This window comes from Gekko japonicus, unplaced genomic scaffold (genome assembly GCF_001447785.1).
Source record: "Gekko japonicus isolate JY-2015 unplaced genomic scaffold, Gekko_japonicus_V1.1 scaffold548, whole genome shotgun sequence".
NCBI classification, from domain to species: domain Eukaryota; kingdom Metazoa; phylum Chordata; class Lepidosauria; order Squamata; family Gekkonidae; genus Gekko; species Gekko japonicus.
In genome coordinates, this window is record NW_015169791.1 from 896,993 (window position 1) to 917,640 (window position 20,648).

The following is a 20,648-nucleotide window of genomic DNA, read 5'->3' on the forward strand; positions in this document are numbered from 1 at the left end:
GGGTGACGATAAGACTACGGGTGCCAAGCCAAAGAAGCACGTCCTCTTCAAATCCCCCAAATGTCAGAACAGCCCTGATTGCTGGGAAGACCCACCATGGTTGGCAAGCACACCCAGTTTCTGTGGGGCCCATGGGCGATCAGACCAGGAAGGACAGAGGGTCTCCCGCACCTTCCACGATGACCCCGAATTGGGCAAGATAATGGAGGAATGGGAGGAAGACTCAGGAGGTGATGGGCCAATCAGGCCTGCGAGCAGAGGTGAAGCAACTGAAAGAGTGGCTGCAATTCCTGATCAAGAACCTCCCCAAAGTGATGAAGGAGCTTATGGTTAAAGACAAAGCTGAAGACTCCAGTGAAGGCTGCGGCGGAAGAGCTGGAAGAACTCCCATTCATGAGGAGAGGGGGTGACTCTGAACGTGAGCAGCCTCGGGACACCCTGGAGGCTACTTTCGATGGCAGCCCGGGAAAGTTGGCTTTCTTCGCCATCCAGGTGCGGAAGATGCTCAGGGAGTGGGGCCACACCTTCGCCTCCGATGAGCAGTGCATAGACTATGTAAAGTCGAGGTTCCACAACCGGGCAGCAGACTTGTTCATGGGGCTTTATAATGTTGCTTCTCCAGAACTGTGGGGCATGGATGCCTTCATGCAAACCTTACACCACAAGTTCAAAGACCCGCTTGAACTGGAGAAAGCCCACACCCACCTCCACAGGTTGCACTAGCGAATTCAGTTGGTGCAAGAATACTCAGATTAGTTGAAAGCCGCCGCCACCAAGCTACAGGGGTGGCCAGAGGAGGTGTTGATTGAGTTTTACCGGGCTGGGCTGAATATCGTTATCCTTGAGAAGGCTTTAGCCCAAGACAGTCCCCTGACGCTGGGGGGATGGATTCAAGTGGCTTGCGAGGCTGAAAATCAGCACAACCTGGTGAGGCTCTATCAATACCGAGCACCTAGTTGAGGCACGGGGAGCCAAAAGATGGCTCGGGGCAGAGGATCGCAGCCTGGACTGAGAACATCACTTGTAGAAAGGTCTGTGTCTGCAGTGCGGGAAGGCTGGGCATTTTACAGCAGAGTGCACAAGACCCCAGAGCGAGGAGAGAGAGTACCATGAGGATTACAAAGAAAAGAAACCAAAGTCATTGGGGAGGAGGTCAAAATCCCCCAAAGCTCTGCAAGCTGCAGAATTCGACACCTTGGAGAGTATTTCTTCTAGCAACTCCGAGAGGCCTCAGGGGGTGGGAAAAGGCCGGGACCTGTTGTGAAGGGCGCCAACCAACAGGTCCGAAAGTCCCCGGTGCAAGAATCGGTGAGTCCCTTTTCTCCCCTTGTCTTTATGACTTTCATCGTACTTAACCCCGAGGAGGGGACCCATATCCGAGTACAGGCCCTTATAGACTCTGGGTGTACCAGAGACCTAATAAATCCCACCTTGGAGGAGGAGGAGAGGAGGAGATTGGATTTATACCCCGCCCTTCACTACCCAAAGGTGTCTCAGAGCGGCTTACAAACTCCTTTCCCTTCCCCTCTCCACAACAGACACCCTGTGACGTAGGTGGGGCTGAGAGAGCTCTGACAGAAACTGCTCTTTTTCAAGAACAGCTGTGCCAGAACTATGGCTTGCCCAAGGTCATCCAGCAGGTGCAAGTGGAGGAGTGGGGAATCAAACCCAGTTCTCCCATATTAGAGTCCGCACACTTAACTGGCTTTGGTCATGGGATTGGGGATGAAGGTGCACAAAAGGAACCGGAAGGTGCACAAACTAAAGGTCATCCAGCAGGTGCAAGTGGAGGAGTGGGGAATCAAACCCAGTTCTCCCAGATTAGAGTCCGCACACTTAACTGGCTTTGGTCATAGGGCTGGGGGTGAAGGTGCACAAACTAAAGGAACCGGTAGTGTTTACTCAAATGGATGGTGCCCCAATGCAAGCATGCCAGTATTGCACAGTCCAGTTGCAAGTGGGGGTGTCAGAACACTGGGAACTGAGATCATTCATAGTGCACCCATTAGCACAATTCCCTGTAGTGCTAGGCAGTCTGTGTCTACAAGCCCATGACCCCTACGTGCAGTGGAGTGCAGGGACCCTCACGTTCCTAGACCCCAGATGTAAAGAACACTTATGGCACCCAGAATGGGGGGAGGAACCTTCCCCTGTACCTGAACACATCTGTTTGGCAAAGGAGGAATTGAATGACATTCCCCCAGAATACAGAGATTTGGCTCAGGTATTTGAGGAGGGGGAGGGGGATGAGCTACCTCCTCACCATAAGACTGACTGTGCAATTGAAATATTACCAGGCCATAAGTTACCCAAAGGAAAGTTGTATATGATGAGCCCAGCGGAGAAGGAGGAACTGCAGAGGTTCATAGACAAAAATCTGGATCGGGGGTTCATTAGACCCACTACCTCCCCCTTCACTGTGCCAGTGCTGTTCCAGAAAAAGAAGGATGAGACCTAAGACTATGCACAGACTATAGAGGCTTGAATGCAGTTTCCATGTCTAATGCTTACCCCCACCCTCTCATTAAGGATTTCCTGGCTGAGTCTTCTCAGAAAAAAATATTCACTGAGCTGGATTTGTGAGACGCCTACTTCAGAGTGAGCCTAAGAGAGGGGAATGAGTACAAGACTGCTTTTAACACCCTGCTGGGACAGTTTGAATAACTGGTCATGCTGTTTGGATTAATCAAGACCATGAACCTGATCGATGAAGTGTTGCACAAGCACTTGTTCAAAGAGGTGGTTGTTTATCTTGATGACGTGTCAATGTATTCACAAGACAAGGAGTCACATGTAAAGTTGGTGAGAGAAGACCTTAAAGCACTGTATGAAAATCACCTTTATGCTAATTTGTCTGAGTGTGAATTTCACAAGGAGGAGATGGATTTCCTAGGGTACCGCATTATGAGGGAGAGGCTGGGGATGGATCCCAAGAAAATACAGTATGTAGTGAGGTGGGAACCCCCACACACAAGTAGACAATTATAATCCTCCCTCAGATTCGTGAATTTCTACCGTCCTTTCATCCAGAACTTTGCCCAGGTTACTCTCCCAATGACCGATTTCCTGAAAACTAAAGGGAAAGCTCCGGAGAGTAAAAAGGGTTGCTGTAAATTGGAGTGTTCCCCAGAGTTCCAACAAGCTTTTGAAAAACTGAAAGCCTTATTTACCTCAGAGCCCATACACCATCACCCAGACAAAACTAAGCCATTTATTGTCCAGGTGGATGCTTTGTGTGGCCACGGGGTGGCTATTTTGCAGAGCGGATCCAATGATAAATTGCACCCCCTTGCCTACATTTCAAATAAGTCCTCTAGCACAGAGAGGAACTGGGCTGTTTGGGACAAAGAGGTGGCTGCTATTAAGTTGGCTTTGACTACTTGGAGACATTGGTTAGAAGGGATCACAGTATAGGATCAAGGTCATAGGTATGTAAATCCTGGTAAAGTCTACAAGTCATAAGTACATGGTCCGTTCCTTCAATCTCCTTTAGCCCACATGGGCATAACCTATTCGAGAACAGTGTTTTTTTAAATCTCCCATTCAGCACAGCTGAGGGGAGCACATTAAAATGGGCCAGTGTGAAGACCCTTCTAATATGGGGATCAATCAAACAAGAGAAATACTCTGCAAGCGGCACGTTAAAAGAGATCCCCCAATAAGTTGGGGAACAGTACCCAGTGGCAAGACTGTTAAGTTCTTGCATTTCTATATCAATTAGTCTTTGTTTAATCATGCCACAAGCCTGCTTCTCTGAAAGAAGGGACAAATCATCCATGTTGAGCCACATGCGAGTAATTTTCCCTTCAATACATGTCAACCAATCTGATAGGGAGGATTCATGCAGCATATATGCGATGAGACTATTAGACCCACTTCTATAGAGAAGTCACAGCCAAAATTTAAATGTTGAGAGCCAAGCTTTGGTGACTAAACGCCTCTGGTTTGTCTCAAGGCATATTGCCGCGTAAGGTACACAAGTTGGGAGCCCTAAAATTTTTCTAAGAAATTTGGATTGGACTCTTTCAACCATATTGTTAAAGGCGGCGATCCAGAAAGGGGCACCATAGAGGAGTTTTGCACATATTTTTTAGATAAATACCTTAAGAACAGCAGGTATAAACTGATTTCCTTTTGTATAGTAAAAGCAGGAGATGGTAAGTACACTGCTATTCACTGATTTTACCACCTCCTTAATGTGGGAGGCCCAATTAGCATTGTAATGGAAATGTATACCGAGGTATTTGAAACTCTTCACCTGTTCGATAGGGTTTCCCCGAACAGCCCATCTAGAGGGCTTCCAGCTCCGACCGAAACAATAATTTTGGATTTATCAAAATTAAGGGACAGCATGTTCTTATCACAGTAGACTGAGAAACGTGTTAGCATTTTTTTTTCAACCCAACCTTGTATATTTATTTAAAGCAGTTTAATCAAACACCCAAGGACTAGAGGAGTCATAGTCCAAATCATGCACTGAAGTTTAAATGTTTCATTCCAAATCTGATAGGATACTTCTGTGATTATTTTGATGTGTTGCTAGCTGAAAGCACATAAAACCAAGATGCCGTGTTCCAGAATTGTCTATAGAATAACAATAAAATAATGAGAACATATTATGGTTGTGCCAACAAATCTCTGCCATAGGCAACTAAGGATAGTGATAGTCACTACTTCATTGAGTTAGAATGTTAGCATCCAATTCATGCTGCTGTAATTACAGTGCAGCTATTTCCCCTATTTGGGGGAAATGTTAATATGGGTATAGTATATTCCCTTGTGAAATGAAAACATGGTGAGATACTTTGTGGCTACCAGCCTACTGATTTATGACTTGAAAGGCCTTGATTAACAATCTTGCAATACAGGGAGAGCTTTCTTCTCTCTGGAACTGCTGTTGTTTTCACTAAGTGTAATGTGGCCCTGCTTCTTCTGGTAGCTCTCAAGCCTGAAAGTGACAGTGGACTTATAAGTATTTTGGCAAGTCACTAGCAGAGCAATCCTAAACAGAGTTATATTCCTCTAAATCCATTGAAGGCAGTGAGCTTAAAAAACTATAATTCTGTTTAAGATTGCATTGGAGCAGATAGAAACTGGTCCCAGAAGGACCATTGTATGCCCTGTTCATATATGAACAAAAAGAGCCCTCCTGAGATGTACTGTACATTTGCTGAACATGGTGAGAAGAGAGCAGAATTGTGACCACTGCCCAGGTTTTCCCTGTTTCCTGAAGACAATCAGGTGCGAACCCTCTACCGCCACAGGCCAAAGATGGGATGTAAAACATGAAACACCATAAATCCTTTTTTAAAGGATCCTTTTGTAAGAAAAAGCTATTATAGTGACATCTCTAGAAGTACCATGTGTAACAATTAATTATAATCCATTGCAGGATCTCACCAACCTTCCTTGAGCACATCTCTAAAGAGACAGCATATAATGCTACTAGATAAAATGTTAAATTAAACAAAAAATAAATGGTATCTCAAAGATCACTGGATCATATTTGTATTCATAAAAAGCTAAAAGGCCATGTCTTATAAGCTGTTCATTGCCATCCAAGCCATCAAGTTAGAGAAAAGGATAGCTCCTTTGGCTTCTAAAATTTAACAGTGAACAACTATGTTTCTGTGCAGTAGCACCATAGATTTTAGAGATTATAGTTATCTTTTAAGTTAATAAAACCATAGATTTAATCAGAAGATATGCTTTAACTATTCTTTAAAATGGTGTAGTAATAAATCATTAGATGGTTTTTAATCTGTTTTAAAAGCAATGACTAAAAATTGTGCAGTTCTTCAAGCAGTTGATGAGTTTTAGATGAATATGTTACTTAGTTCAGTGAGTAAAGCTACAGAATAAAACTATATATTTGTTTAGCTGGTCTTTCAAAACTCTTATTTTACAGCTGCTTTATCTTCCTGTACCAATGCTGGGTGAGGTGCTAGCCATAATTACATAGATTTGAGCAGCAACACTGGTGGCAAGCAGGTGGCCTCCATTTTTCCTTTTTATCTCATGCAGAAAGTAACCAACATAGACAACCAGGATAAAGATAAAGGGATGTTACCAGAGGTCATTTCGGGGGGGAACGCGGGGGAACGCAGTTCCCCCGGGTGAGGTGCAGGGGGGGCGGGGCACATGACGAAGCCCCACCCCCTGCTTCCGGCCGCCCCGCTTCCAGCCCTCATTCAGCCAGGAGGAGGCAGGAGAAGAGGGAGGGTAAGTTGCTTCCTCCCCGCCTCTCCCCACCCCTGACTGCCTGGGGCCAGGGAGGGCCTTGGTGGGGCTTCCTCACACTCCCGCTGGCCTTGCAGGTCCACCGCCGGGCCCCTGATGTCAGGGGGTGTGGCATATGCTAATGAGTTATGCTAATGAGTTCCCCTAGCTCTTTTTCTACGAAATGACCCCTGGATGTTACATCTAGAATTCAGATATGGTAAAGAGTGATGGGCTGTGAAACATAGAACATAAACCCCTTAGTCCTTGGGAGTTGTATTTTTACTGTGAGATGGGGTTCTCTGATTACAATAGTACTATCTATAGTTATAGTAGAGGATTATGTTTGTACCATGGCCTGTAAATAGGTCAGCTAGGAGAGTCTGTGGTTACAGAAGGCTAAGACAAGATAGGGGCGTAGATTACTGTCTAATTCTCTGTTATACAGAATAATCATCATAGTCATAAAATAAATATATTGAGCTACTGGTCATCAAAAGCCATCAGAAGCAATGGAATTAGTTTTACATCTTTAATATAGCATAGGTGTGCCAGCAGATGGAATCCTTTGTCTAAGCATTAATGCACATGTGCACAAATAGGCACCTGGCCATGCTGCACACACAAACAGTATTTCACCGTGTGACTTTGTGACATGAGAGCAAGGGACCCCAACGTGGTGCCCATGGGTGCCATGGTGCCCACTGGTATCTTTCCTGACATGCTCCAAGTTCCTTAGAAAGTAGGAGAGGCCAGGTGGGGCTTTTGACTGGCCATCTCATTGGTTATGCAGATCTATAAAGTGTTGCTTTGCCAGTAGCTGCACCACAACACAAGGAACTTCACTATATGACTGTAAGTAAGCTGCATGTATACAAGAAAATATTTTAAATCAATATGTTCATTTTATTTATTTATTTATTTATTTATTTATTTGTTAAATTTATACCCCGCCCTCCCCCGTAGGGCTCAGGGCGGCTTACATAGTATAAAAAATTACTCATAAAAAAATCAAATACTTTAGTATAAAAATGCAATATACAATTTAAAATATACAATTTTAAAAGGCATCCTGTTAAACAGAGCTTCTGCCTAAACTGTTAGCCGCCCTGAGCCTGTTCGCAGGGCGGGCGGGATACAAATGGAAGAAATAAATAAATAATAAATGTTGAAAGAGTTACTATTAAGGTTATGCAAGACCTCACTCTAGGCTTGTTAAAAAAGTGGTGACTAGGGAAAAAATCTTCAAAAGCAATGTCACTGACATTGCTACATCACTACCATGTACAACCTGGAAGTGACAAAGGGTAGCTCCATTAATCACCAGAAACTCTATGGTAGTGTACCCTCCCACCCCCTGTCCCTGCACCCAGCCCTCCAGCTGGTTCCAGTCTTGGCCTAGCAACCCTGTCTGACTTCCTGACATTTTGTGGTTGGCTCCTTCTCATGCAAGAGTCATTTTGTGGCTGTCCCCACCACACTGTTTCAAAATTCAAGAGATGCTCACAGGCTTAAAAAATGTTGGGGACTTCTGCATTAGAGGTTGGGCATGGTAACAAGTACTCTCAGTTAAGAAGGCAGGTTATTAATCATGCATCTAAAGAGGACAAACATGAAGGTTGTCATGAAATCAGCTAAACGTTGGTGAGGTCCATGTCAGAAGCTATTTTGGTAGCATCATTGTTGAACAGACATCAAGGCACTATGTCAGTTCTGCTTATGGTCACAGACTGGGGTAGAAACAGTTTCCTCATAATTTGTACCCCCAAAGTAAATTTAATAATATGTACTCTCCTGTGTGAGATTCTCATATATTTTAAAATTTCTTTATCCACTGTACTAGAAGCAAATTTATTTATTGAGAAGGTTTCTATGTTTTCCTTCTACTCAAATAGGCTCCCCATGGCAACAAACATCAAAGCATTAAAATATTTCAACATTAAAATATGAAGACATTAAAACAATGTTTAAAGTGTATATAAATTATTCAAACACATATAATACCATACCCAGGGAAGAGGGCCAGAAACAGTGTGGGAATGCCAAACAAAAAGTCTTCACCCTCAGGCAGAAGACAACAATAGAGGGAAAGTTCCAGAGTTTTGGCACCTGTCTAATGTCAGATGGTGGGGTCACTCAAAGCAGGGCCTTCAAAGAAGATTAGAGTGGATGGGTAGGTTAGGGTATATGAACATTTTTTCCTAACATAAGTATTTTCAAATATGTCAGTATATATTTCTTTAACTATGTCCTCCAAGTTCTTCAATCACATTACCTCTGTAATTCATACAATTTCATGGCTCATTATCACCATTTCTTCTCTTACCCAGTAAGCTACATTAGCATTATGGGCTACTATTTACCACATGCATATATCACCAGGGATATTAAGTAATGTGAAGACTTTCATGGTCTTGGATAAAATGTGTCACCTACTGAGTAATATCTCTGCCCAAATTTGCTTTGGAATTGTGCTCAAAACTGAAATATATGCCAGAAAAACTCAGCAACTGTACTTTTTCTAAGCTAATTTCTGAGTCATCATTTAGAACACCACCAACCCAGCTTATCTGGCTGTGGGCAACACTTGCAGCTGGTGGTGCTGATGATGGCAGTCTTTTATACACTTTACCATTCCATCCTTATTCATCAGCTAACATATTGAGGTGCTCCTTGGTGCTCCTTGGTGGTTTGAGTCTCTTTTTGTAAAATACAGAGAATTTCCAGCTCAGAACAAAAAAAAAGAATAACAGTTAATAGGGACACTGAAGGAGAAGTCCAAGAGACAATGAGCTCAAATCCTTGTAGAGCAGATCCATAAGTACTTAACAACCTGTGGTGTTCCTCCTGCCATGTCTCACCCTACCATCTGTCCATCATCTTGCCACAAGCCCTGTGTCCTCCCTAGGCCTCAGAATTGGAAACAGAGGGGGTTGATTCACCTTGTTTCTCTTTTCTCTCATAGCCTACATCTCCTCTCAAGCTATCATTGGGAGTCTCCCTTTTAACCTCCACTGTCTCCACCCCTCCTCCACTGGCACCCAGTCCTGTGCAAGGTTCTGTCCAGCTGGTGCCTTGGTCATTCTCTGGTCTGAGGCCAGTGACCTTAACTACCTCTTCCCCTTGCCTACCCCTGTCCTTGCCCTGCCATTCTCTGACTCCTGCCTCCTCACAACCAGGCAGAATAGCCATAGGGTTACTGGGTCTCTGGTCCCTTCCTATCTTGCAGTGAGTCCACTCTCCCATTGCTTCCAGGACTATCCCATCCTGAAGCCTGCCTTGGTGGCATCATCCACACCTCTATCAGGCTGGGCCTGTTCCCCCAGTCCTGGCCTTGCTGTGGGCCATTTTGGGTGAAGTTGCTCTTGGCTATTTCAACCTCTTCCCCCCCCCCCCGGACACCAGAGAGGACACACCAAGGTAAGGCTTCATAAGCACAAGCAGGGAAGGCATCTCTCAGCCCAAAGCTATCTCTGGACACAACCCTAGGGAGGATTGGATGACGGACTAAGTTGGACAAAAGTTATTGATCTTCCTTCCTTGACTTTTTACAAAAGAGATTAGAAGAGCATTATTCATGGATGCTGTACTGCAAGAATGCAGATTAGTATGGTAAAGTGCTACATCCTGAACTGATTCATTAGGAAATAGTAGTACCCAATAGGCAGCATTAATAGTGTGTAAAATGGCAATTATAACATATGTTCAGAAGTTCAAAACATTTGTATTCTTATGGGAGTTCTATATTTAAAAAATTCTGTAATTAGTGCCATCACATAAAATAAACTTTAGCTAAATTCTCAGAATTAATCCAGGACTTCTGATTAATTTTCTTTCTTAAAAGTTTCCCTAAATGATTTGGAACATGTCAGTAAATCAAAGAACTGCCTAAACGGCATCCAATTACACTTGAAGAAATTAGAACACCATTTGCCTGGAAGATAAATAATTAAGGGTCCATTTAATAAATGTATTGCCATTTGTTAGAACTTAGTTTAAACACGAACAAGCATGTACCAATTAATTATAACTTAAAAGATTGTTCTTAACTCTTTGTAAAGCTTTATTATTAATCATTGGAAAATAGATTTCTCTGTAAAGGCACAGCATGACTTTAATTATTTTTCTTTTAATTTTTAATGTTTTCCAAAAGAGTTTAATTTTTATCACCATCTATGTTAGCCACATATTTTATCCTCACCATGTCTCTTAAGATAAATAAGGTTAAAAAATCACAACAGTATTAAAATAATTCATTTAAAAAGACGCTTTCAAAAGTTAATGCTTATATACTTTCTGCAGTATTTATCATAGCTTTGATAGCCCTGTTAGAAATAACAGGTATTTAAATAACGAAGAAGAAGATTGGATTTATACCCCGTTCTTCACTCGGAGTCTCAGAGCAGCTTACAAACTCCTTTCCCTTCCCCTCCCCACAACAGACACCCTGTGAGGTTGGTGGGGCTCTTTCCAGAACTGCCCTTTCAAGGACTGCTCTGACAGAACTATGGCTTGCCCAAGTTCATCCAGCAGCTGCAATTGGAGGAGTGGGGAATCAAACCTGGTTCTCCCAGGTTACAGTCTGCGCATTTAACCACTACACCAAACTGGCGTATATAGTGTGCCAATATTGCCTGCTCTTGCAATAAAACTGAAAATGGGGCATTAGAGTTTCGTAACTAGTGTTTTCAAGAAGCTATTAAACTTTAAAATGTAGACCTTTGGGATTTTTTTTTTAAGTTTAGAAAGCTATGGTCCATTTTAACTGGTAAAAAGAACATGTTTGCTTCCAAGTAAATGACAACTGTTAGAAAGTTCACGGTGGAATCTGTGTTAAAAACAAAATAACAATGGAAATATTTACTTTTTCATGATCAATGTCCTTTTTACGCAAAAAAAAATTCTGTATTCATAATCCTAACTCACATATTTTCTAAGAATTCTTTAAAATGTTTTTAGTTACATGATTTGATTACTTATTTCCTAATACTGGAACAAAATTCCATTTAGCACATTTTGTTGGGTGGATTTTGTTTGGATGAAGTAGATGTGGGTATATGGATCTGCTATTAAAAGCATTCATGACTGAAAACAGACAAGGGTGTAGGTTATTGATTGACACATGATCAGAGCTATCTGTATTCAAAGTTTTTTCCTCAGCTAAAGCCACAAATGACTCAGACATCCCTCACTGTTCAAATAAAGACCATCACTTTAAACAGAAGATGCAACTGCACAGAGATAGTATTGGAGATAGGATGATTGTGTGTGTATGAGTGAGTGAGCCATCTCATATTCAGAGGATTATTATTTTATGTTATATTTGTGAATAGCAGGAGTCTTCCCTTGATCTCCTATTGTTTCATACCTGTTCCCATGTGGTCTCAGAGGGTCAAAAAAGGCATCTGGGCAACTTTACTCTGCCTACTCTCACCAGATTCTCTCCTGTACTGCTTAGAGTGGGTAGCTGGAAAACTGGCCTTGTCTCAATTCCTTTTGAAAGCAGAATCACGTATGCCTCTTGGACATTCTCTGGCCACTGCAAGCAGAGTAGTATTCATGATGAGCTGAGACTTGCTTTATCTGTCAGCACACCTAGGTTTGGATTCTCCTGGAAATGTCAAAAATCATCTGTAGCACAGGAAATAGATCATTGAAGGGGCCCATAGCAGCCTCACATTAGTCCCCAGTTGGAACTGTGGATCTCCTCGCCTCATTACATGTTCCAGATTACACAGATTTATATGGTACCAAAATAAAACATATTTTAATATAATATTAGGGAAATGATGCATATCAATATCTTCATATGTCCTAAAATTTCAAGAGCTACCAGAATCGGATGGGGAAAATCTGAAGCAAATGTTGAGTGATGCTTTGGCCCTGATAGCAGATTTGAAAGCAGAATATATTCTAAGCAAAATGGACGTGGTCTACAGATCATATCCAGAATATATAAAGAAGAAAAATCTGCCAGGGGAGATAGTGGTCAGATTCTCCAAAAGACATGTGAGGGATTTAATCCTAAAAGCAACATCTGGAACGCCCCTAAAAATCAATGGCAAGGAAATAGGAGTTTTAAAAGATATTCCATTTGAGATCAGGAAGAAAAGGAAAAACTTCAAAGACTTAGTAAGGTTTTTGCAAACAAACAACATCCAGTACAGATGGCTGGTGCCTGAAGGCATCTTGTTTACAATGAACGAGAAGAAAATAAGAATTGACACGGACTTTAAAGCACGGGAGTTTCTGAAGCAGCATCTTGGCTCTACAGGAGAGGACGGCAAGGAAGAGGATGACGGAGTGGATGGAAGTGGGAGCGATCAAGATTCCTCGAACCCTGAGGAAGATTCAGATTCACAATTGGGGGTGGCCACCCTCAAAAGAGACTATCACTTGAGAAACAGAAGAGGGAAGAAGTGATGCCGAAGCACTTTGAATTTCACTCTAACAGATACTAACAATCTTTTTGCAATTGTTCTTGAACAGACATTTTAACTTTGATAAGATAAGCATGTTTATATATCTCACATGAAATGGTATTTTAAGCTAATTACTAACTCATATTAATCTTGTTATAAGCCTTATATTGGCTTTCACCAGTTGGGATTTTAGTGGTTTTCTTTCCTTTCTCCTATAGTTTATAGATATCCTTCCCTTTTTTCCTTTGGAGTTTACTAGAAGATTCAATTTAAAAAATCCCCTTCGGGGGACCAAAAAAAAATCTCCATATGTAATACAGAGATAAGAGTAGGCAGTGGACACTATTACTAGATTGTTTAAAAGTGTATAACTGCAAGTATTAACTCAATAATCAGCCCAGCTTTACTTCACATGTGAGATAATGATGGTAGCTTCCCCCACCCCTTGCCATAACGTCAAAATCAGATCTAATTTATTTCTGCAGCAAGCATAAAGAAAAATGGCCAAGCTTAAGAATTGGGCTCACATAACTCAGTTTGCATTGGCTGTCCATTTTTTTAACCAAAATATGTGTAATTTTAATTTGCATGTGCCTCTTGTTGAAAATCCTATTAATATAATATTACTGCAAATATCCTATTATAAAATCCTATTAACATAATATTACCTTTTTTTAAAAAAAAGAATACCATTAAATGTAAGAGACATCGTCTACTGCACAGGAGTTTCATTGATGGATGAAGACGTATGGGAGTTCATCTGGATGAAATTCCACTCTACAATTGCAGTATCAGAGAAGAAAATATTGTTAGAAGCCTTAACATGTAGTGATGACAGAAATTTGTTAAACAGGTATGTTGATTGAATTGACATTTCCAATCTTTTTTAGACTTATTGTATACCAGTATCACTTTTCCCCAAGCATTCTTCCGTAAATTGTATTGGTATTAACAGTGCATTCACACTGAAACAATCAGCTGTGGAAATGCTTGTGTTATGTCATACCTCTTCTTTCAAATGACATATTTCAAATTCCCATAGGAATCATTGTGAATCGTGTTTCATTTTAGAGTGAACATTATCATGAAGAAGTCTTTAGAATGAAGGATAAAATCCACCTTTTACCAATAACAATAGCACATGCCTGTAGGATATAACTTTTAAAATATCTCAATCTTTCTTGCTTCATGTCCATCACAAATAGAAATGGAAAGCTTTACAAAGGAATTCAATAACCATATTGTAATTTATGATCATTTGTGCTCATCTTAAGATATCAAAAAGCATAATGTTGAGATATTTGGTAAAAAATAACCACTTATTTCCCTTCTCCCATTATTCAAGGCTCCTTAACCTATCTCTCAATTCAGAAGTTGTCTTGGACCAGGATGCAATTGATGTCATAATCCACGTAGCTAGAAATCCACATGGAAGAGATCTTGCTTGGAAGTTTTTTAGAGAAAAATGGAAAATATTGAATGCAAGGTAAGATTAGTATTTTAATGTAGGGTTTAGTAACCCCCTAGAGTCAGATTCGACTAGTTTTCGAGAAGGGAAACCTTTACCTTTAACACAATATTCATTTTTCAATCGTGTTCTAAACCTTTGTGTAGACCACTATATGATCTTTTTCAAACTACCTTTGTATTCCATTTTAGTAACTGGTTGCTAATGGATTTTTTCTGTCATTTCAGACAGACCCATTTTAGTAACCGGGTGCTCCAGAACTGTTTACCTGTTCATACAAACCCACTTGCCTCGGGTTAGCCAAGTGTGGTTGAGTCACTTTTGAGGGAAACTGCTTTTTTCCATTTTCAACCCCTTTGTTGCACATCTGAGTCGCTGTGGTATGCTGTTTAAAATGTCCATAGCACTTCCTATAGTGCCACTTTTTCCCCTGTCCTTTTTTGCCATGTGATCTTTCATGGACCTTTTTTATTTTCTAATTTGAGTGCCATAGCACTAAACCGATATAACACTTCAGTGCTATAGTGGCACCACTGAGATGCATTGACTCTATTGATTCCATTGAGTCAATGCATCTCAGTGATGCTGCTATAGCACTGAAGTGTTACATCAGTTAAGCACTATAGTGCTCAACTTAGAGCATTAACAAAAGAAAAAAGTCCGAAGAAGATTGTGCGGCGAAAAAGGGTGGGGAAAAAAACTGCACTGTTTGAAATTATCATAGCTCATTAATGGAAGGAAATTTGCTGTATGAAACCCCTGTCCCTACATTGCTTTACTCAAAATCAGGCCAGCAACAGATAACATCCAGTTTAGAATGGTAATGTGAAAAGGCCCTATATGTTCATATCTAACTAACAATGCATAAAGAGTGATATAATATTTTAATGAGATGCATCTTTATGTCAAAGATGTCAGCATAATTGTTTAGTTGACTATTGTTTAGAACTGTACTTTGATACAGGGTTAAGTCCCATGATTCTCCTCTAGTATTAACAGAGCCTTCCTCTGTTGGAGAAATTAGTTCTGCCAAAGCAAAGCTCCTTGTACTGAAGGAAAGTTTCTTTTGAGAAATAGAAGATCCCACCCCCCCACCCCACCCCAGCCTTTCCTCAGCTGGAGTAATCAAAGCTTTTTTTCTGTAAATCACAACTAGATTGTACCATTACTAAATAATTGGACTGATCAGAACTTTTTCTCTCTCTCCCTTCAGTCTAATCCATATACATTTATTAAGGAATATGTCATATTGTGTTCAACGGGCTTACCCCTAACTAAGTGTGCCTTGGATTACAATCTCTCTCAAACTTAATAGCCAAGGCAAAGAAAAGGAAAGAGCAGGGATTCCATAAAGGCAATTCTTGACCCCCTTACAGCCTCCTCCTCCTGCCTGATCCATGCATGATTACTTAGAAGTAAGTCCCATTGGGAACAGGGGCTTAATCCTAGATAAGTGTGCATGAGACTGGATTCTCTCGCACTTTGGCTTTGGTAGGAAGGGACTCTCCAATGTAAAAAAAATTGTAAAGAAAAGGGACACACAAAAGATAAACCACTTCCCTAGTGCATGCTATGCCAACACATACATCAGAAAGCAATCAGTTATGAATAGGAATGTTCTTGGGTAAGTATCAGTTCTCTTTGTAATTATTGATAATAAACATGGCAATACTTCCTGCTGAAAAATAGAAAAATACAACATCATTTCAGGAGAAAGCTCTACCATTAGCAGAATGGGATCTTGGGATCCAGTCCACAATATACGTTTAGTTTATCAGCTCATTTCACCCCATGAGCCAAGAGGCTGCAGTTGGTAGAATAATTGGTCACACACACACACAGCTGTGTACCTGTGAGCTTCTGCTTGCTCAAGCAGACATTTGGGTCCAAATTCTTGAAAGACAGGCCATATTTACATTACAGTGCTACGATTATTATTTTTTTACAGAACACAGAACAAATGCAAAATTACTGACAGGATGCTCAGGGAGTAATCCAAAGCAGGTTTAGTCAGAAGTAGGTTACTTGTTATTCAATGAGGCATACTCCCAGGAAAGTGTCTTTAGTCCTGCAGCCTAAAGGAAAATGTCTTTAGGCCTGCAGGACATGGAAGAGAGAATAAGCTAACTAAAGTGAATCTAAAATTCTTGAGTCACCAGTAAATATAAAAAAGAAATGACGAAACACTGTAAATACTATGCTTTCCCATGTGAGTGCAGCAGTACATCAGGGGAGTTCTAAAGGCCCAATGAAACACTTCCCAGCAGCCTCAGCTTAAGGAGTCAGCATGCTTAGCCATTACTGTGAATGGGAGGCCTGACTGCACTTAGCATTTGAGTTCTTTGACCAAGTAGATATCCGAGAATCTGAATACAGAATGGGAGAGAAGCATAAGCTATTAATGTTGTATAACAATCTGTAATGGTACCGATCTGCAAACTAAACTAAACAGGGAAGGAAGAAACATGGCTCTGTGGCAATTTCTTTATGCCTCCACTGGAAAGGATCATGGCTACAATATTTATGATATACCAGAAGTTCAGTGAACAAATGCCTTGGGGCCAGGGTACCTAAAAGACTGTCTCTTGCCAAACTGTCCAGCCTTCTAGTTCAATCAATCAATCAATCTTTATTGCATTAGCAAAAAAAGCCATAGCAACAATATAAAGTAAAATGCAAATACCCAACAAGATAAAATTTGAAAAATAATAAAACAATTAAAAATGGACATTTTACAGAAAGTATTAAAATACAAAGTCATCATTAAAAATGTATCTAATAAGAAAGGAAGACCATAGAGCCCAGAGACAAATTACAAATGACAAGTGACCCAGAGTGGAGCTGTCACAGGCCAGAGATACTTTGGTCAGCATGCCCTGTCATCTTTTTATGATAGTGTCAGCAAGCCTTGCCATTTAGAAACTAATTAATTGAGCCTTCTAGTTAAGACTTACCTCTCAAGCTCTGTTCTCCCTTCTTGGGAGGTGAGGTAGGTGGCAACTAGAGATAGAGCATTTTCTGTGGTGGCTCTTCATCTGTGGAACACCCTCTCCCTTAAGGCTCTCTTGGTGCCTAATTGACTGCAAGATTTTCTCCGTTTTGTGTTCTGCTCCTGGCCTGAGGTATGTTTCATGGATGATGTTATGTTATCTTATGTCCTTGGGCTGGTTTTTAATAGATTGTTTGTTTTTATATTGAGAATTAATTATTCTAATTAAAAGCCACTTCAACAACTATGGAGAGACAACATAAAAATTTCCTAAGCAAATAATCAGATAACACAGAAACAACATCATTGCATTGTTCACCTGAAAATGTAGTAAAAAAGTCTTTTTCATATAGGATTAAAAATCATGGCAAGCTGACTGAAATTAGGAAAGTTGTTTTCAGTTTTAAGTACAAGACAACAAAAGCCAGTCAGATCTATTAAGTTTTAGTTCGTGGCATGAAAGGTTTTATGTCTATTGGGATAAATTCCACTATGCTGATAAACTAGCTCAGCTTTAAAAGAGTCATATCTGGTTATAATATGCAGATACAAATAGATAGTATACAAACAAGAAGCCAACCAAACAGTTTGCAGTTTCTGTATCCTTTGGTATTTTTAATAATTTTCAGAGCTGCTTCTCAGTCGTATTCCATGTTGGGTCCCCCTCCCTTCAATACTTGGAGGACGGCAGTTGCATGGGCAAGGTTTCTCTGTCCTCCAATACCATGCTGCAGTTCTGCACTGAAAGACAGGGGAAGTTGTTGCAGCCTTCCTGCAATACAGCACCGAAAGACTGAGATGCTTTAGCCATGTAAATTTCATAGCCAGCCCTTCTTCCAGACAAAGGTGAGGTTGAGGTGTTAGGGGAAGCACTTCTCACTGTATATCCTCCCACAGTTTCTCCTCAAATTTTGTGTTCAGTTTCAGCTTAGTAAATGTTAATTTTTATATGCAAGGATGGATTCCACCCTAAACAAAGTGGTCTATGCCAGAACTTTAGGAAAGGATATGCTATGTGTTGCATTACTATAATCAAAATGTTTTAAGGTCCAAGTAATCAAAGGCATTTTCATTCAATATATTCTCTATTTTTGCTTTTCCCCTGCTGTCAAAGATATGGAGAGGCATTATTTATGAATTCCAAACTTATCAGTGGAGTCACAGAATTTCTTAATACTGACAGTGAACTAAATGAGGTAAATATTATGCAGTCTCAGGACTTGCAACTGTGTTGTTCTTGGCCTCTGTAGTTTTCATATATTTGATAAGAAAGTTACATATATTAGCCTTATGGTATTTTGTCATATAATGTTGCTGCCTACAACTGTTCCTTCAATACTAATTGGTAAGTATACCTTACATGAGACTCCTGCAAAGCAAAGATGTCCCCTTTCAAATTGTTTTAATTAAGGGCTTGATCCTTTGTATATTTTCTCAAAAAACATGTTTACCTTTAGTCTATGAGGACATCGAGACTTGTTTGTTCCAATGCTGTTTACCTAGTGCTGCCCTTGGAGACTGCTCAGAAACTTCAATTAATGCAGGTCACTGTTCCCTCTAAGCTGAGTTAGTGTGAGCTAGCTCACAGTTTTTTAGCCTCTGGCTCACACATTTTTGTCTTAGCTCAGGAAACATGGCTCTAGAGCAAGCTAATTTATGCAGCAGGCAAATCGCTCGCTCACAACTTTAATGCCAGTAGCTCACAAAGTAGAATTTTTGCTCACAAGACTCCACAGCTTAGAGGGAACATTGATGCAGGTTATAACACAAAGGTGCTGAGTGATACATTTGTATAAGAATGTATCTTGTTTATTTATTTATGAAGTTTATACCCTGCCCTCCCCGTCTCAGCAGGCTCAGGGCAGCTTACAAAAATTAAAACACATAAATAACCATTAAAACAATCATAAAACCATTCAAAACAATCCAGATGATGTAAAGTGCTAGTACAATTGGTCTGGCAAAATTAATGCTAACAATATTTGGCAACAACGGCAGCAATTGATGTCCTATTCTATTGATCTGCTCCTCTTTCTGTTTCTCCTTATGTGGCCGGCTCTGGTGCTGCGATTTAAAGCAGGTGTGCTACAAGTATTGCCTTCATCCATAAAAGCATGCCTTAATATTAGGATGTGAGGCCCCAACATGAATATGCTCTTCAAGGCCCTGTTCAGTGTTCTACCATCTACTTAATATAGGTGGATGTCCACAAGAGACAGGGCCTTTTCTGTGGTGTCACCTCACTCATGGAACTTACTCCCCACCACTAAATGCATGGCAACTCCTTTGATATGTTTTAGCATTTCATGTGCCTTTAGTTTATGTATGTGTTAGGTTTATGTATTTATGGCTCGATTTCTCACTCATGGGGCTCTTTGGCCATTATTGCTGCTTAGTTTCCTATCTGCTGCTAAAGTGGATGCTGTAAATTCTGTCTTATTGAACCTAATGAGCTTAGCCTCTGCAAAGCTCTGTATATTTTATTTTGCTGTGGTTTTTATTGACTGATCATTTTTGATAGATTGCTTTTGTTCTCGTACACTGCTCTTAGAGCCTAATGATTATAAAGCCATATATAAATATTTTAATAAACAAATTCTCTGATCAATTGTTGCAAAACTAAGAATAATTTTTATATTATTGCAAGACTAAGAATAATTTACTGCTCCAGAAGGGGGTTGTTACAGTGTCCAGTAGCTCCTTGGACTTATCCATAAATACCCATTCCTTTGCAGTAAAGAATTAAATATATTCTTCATGCTTAATTCAACATATTTTTAGTAACGAAGAAAACTAAAGCTCTTCAGTGATGAAGCTTGGTTGTTTTAGCTTAACTTTGGCTTCCCAAGCTACATTAGGAGTGTTTCCAATTTTCCCAATTTAGTTTCCAGTGTAGGAGTAAAACTTGATAAGAGCCCAGCTGTCTGCAACATAAAGCAGCTGGGCTACAGGAGAGATGGAGGAAGTGATGTTAATATAATATGACATTGGCACGTCAGTATCTTCCAGCACAATTTGAAGCAATTGCATCATACCTAATTGATACAGTCTGTTGCCTTAGTGCATTTTGTAATAAATCTCCCCGTAAAATATCATTAGAACCTTATAGCTTTGTCTTCAGTATCTGACTTGTTCATAAGCTTTGAAGAGCATATTCATGTCAATTGACCCTCAAAGTAACCTGTTAAATTGTATTTCCAGCTAAAGAACTTTATAAAGACCTATGAGGAAGGATCTGCTGCTTCTTTCTCCCGAGCTGTGGAAACTGTGGAAGCCAATGTCCGGTGGCAAACACTTTATAAAGAGGAATTATTTCAGTGGCTGAGGAAATCACTGGCCCTCTAATCAGTGTTTCTGACAAAGACTTAATACCACTTCTTGCAAGAGGAGAATCACAATGTGAAATTCAAAGAACCTGTGACTGGAAATCCAATGAAGACAAGTTCCATTTGGAAGGATATATAGATATAGATATATTATATTTTTGCACCAATCTCCTCAAAACTATAAAAGCCAAGGGAAGAAAAAAAAACTCTGACAAAGAGAAAAG

The 20,648-nt window shown here is 40.4% G+C and overlaps 1 protein-coding gene across 1 annotated transcript in view; it reads left to right on the forward strand.

Moving 5' to 3' along the window:
* TRHDE (thyrotropin-releasing hormone degrading enzyme) overlaps positions 1-20,443 on the forward strand; it is a 469,626-nt gene extending 449,183 nt beyond the window's left edge. Inside the window, exons 16-19 of the mRNA XM_015417024.1 lie at positions 13,327-13,494; positions 13,987-14,127; positions 18,213-18,294; positions 20,300-20,443. Of these exons, the coding sequence (XP_015272510.1) occupies positions 13,327-13,494; positions 13,987-14,127; positions 18,213-18,294; positions 20,300-20,443 (535 nt within the window). The remainder of the gene's footprint in view (positions 1-13,326; positions 13,495-13,986; positions 14,128-18,212; positions 18,295-20,299) is intronic.
* Positions 20,444-20,648: the final 205 nt, after the last annotated feature.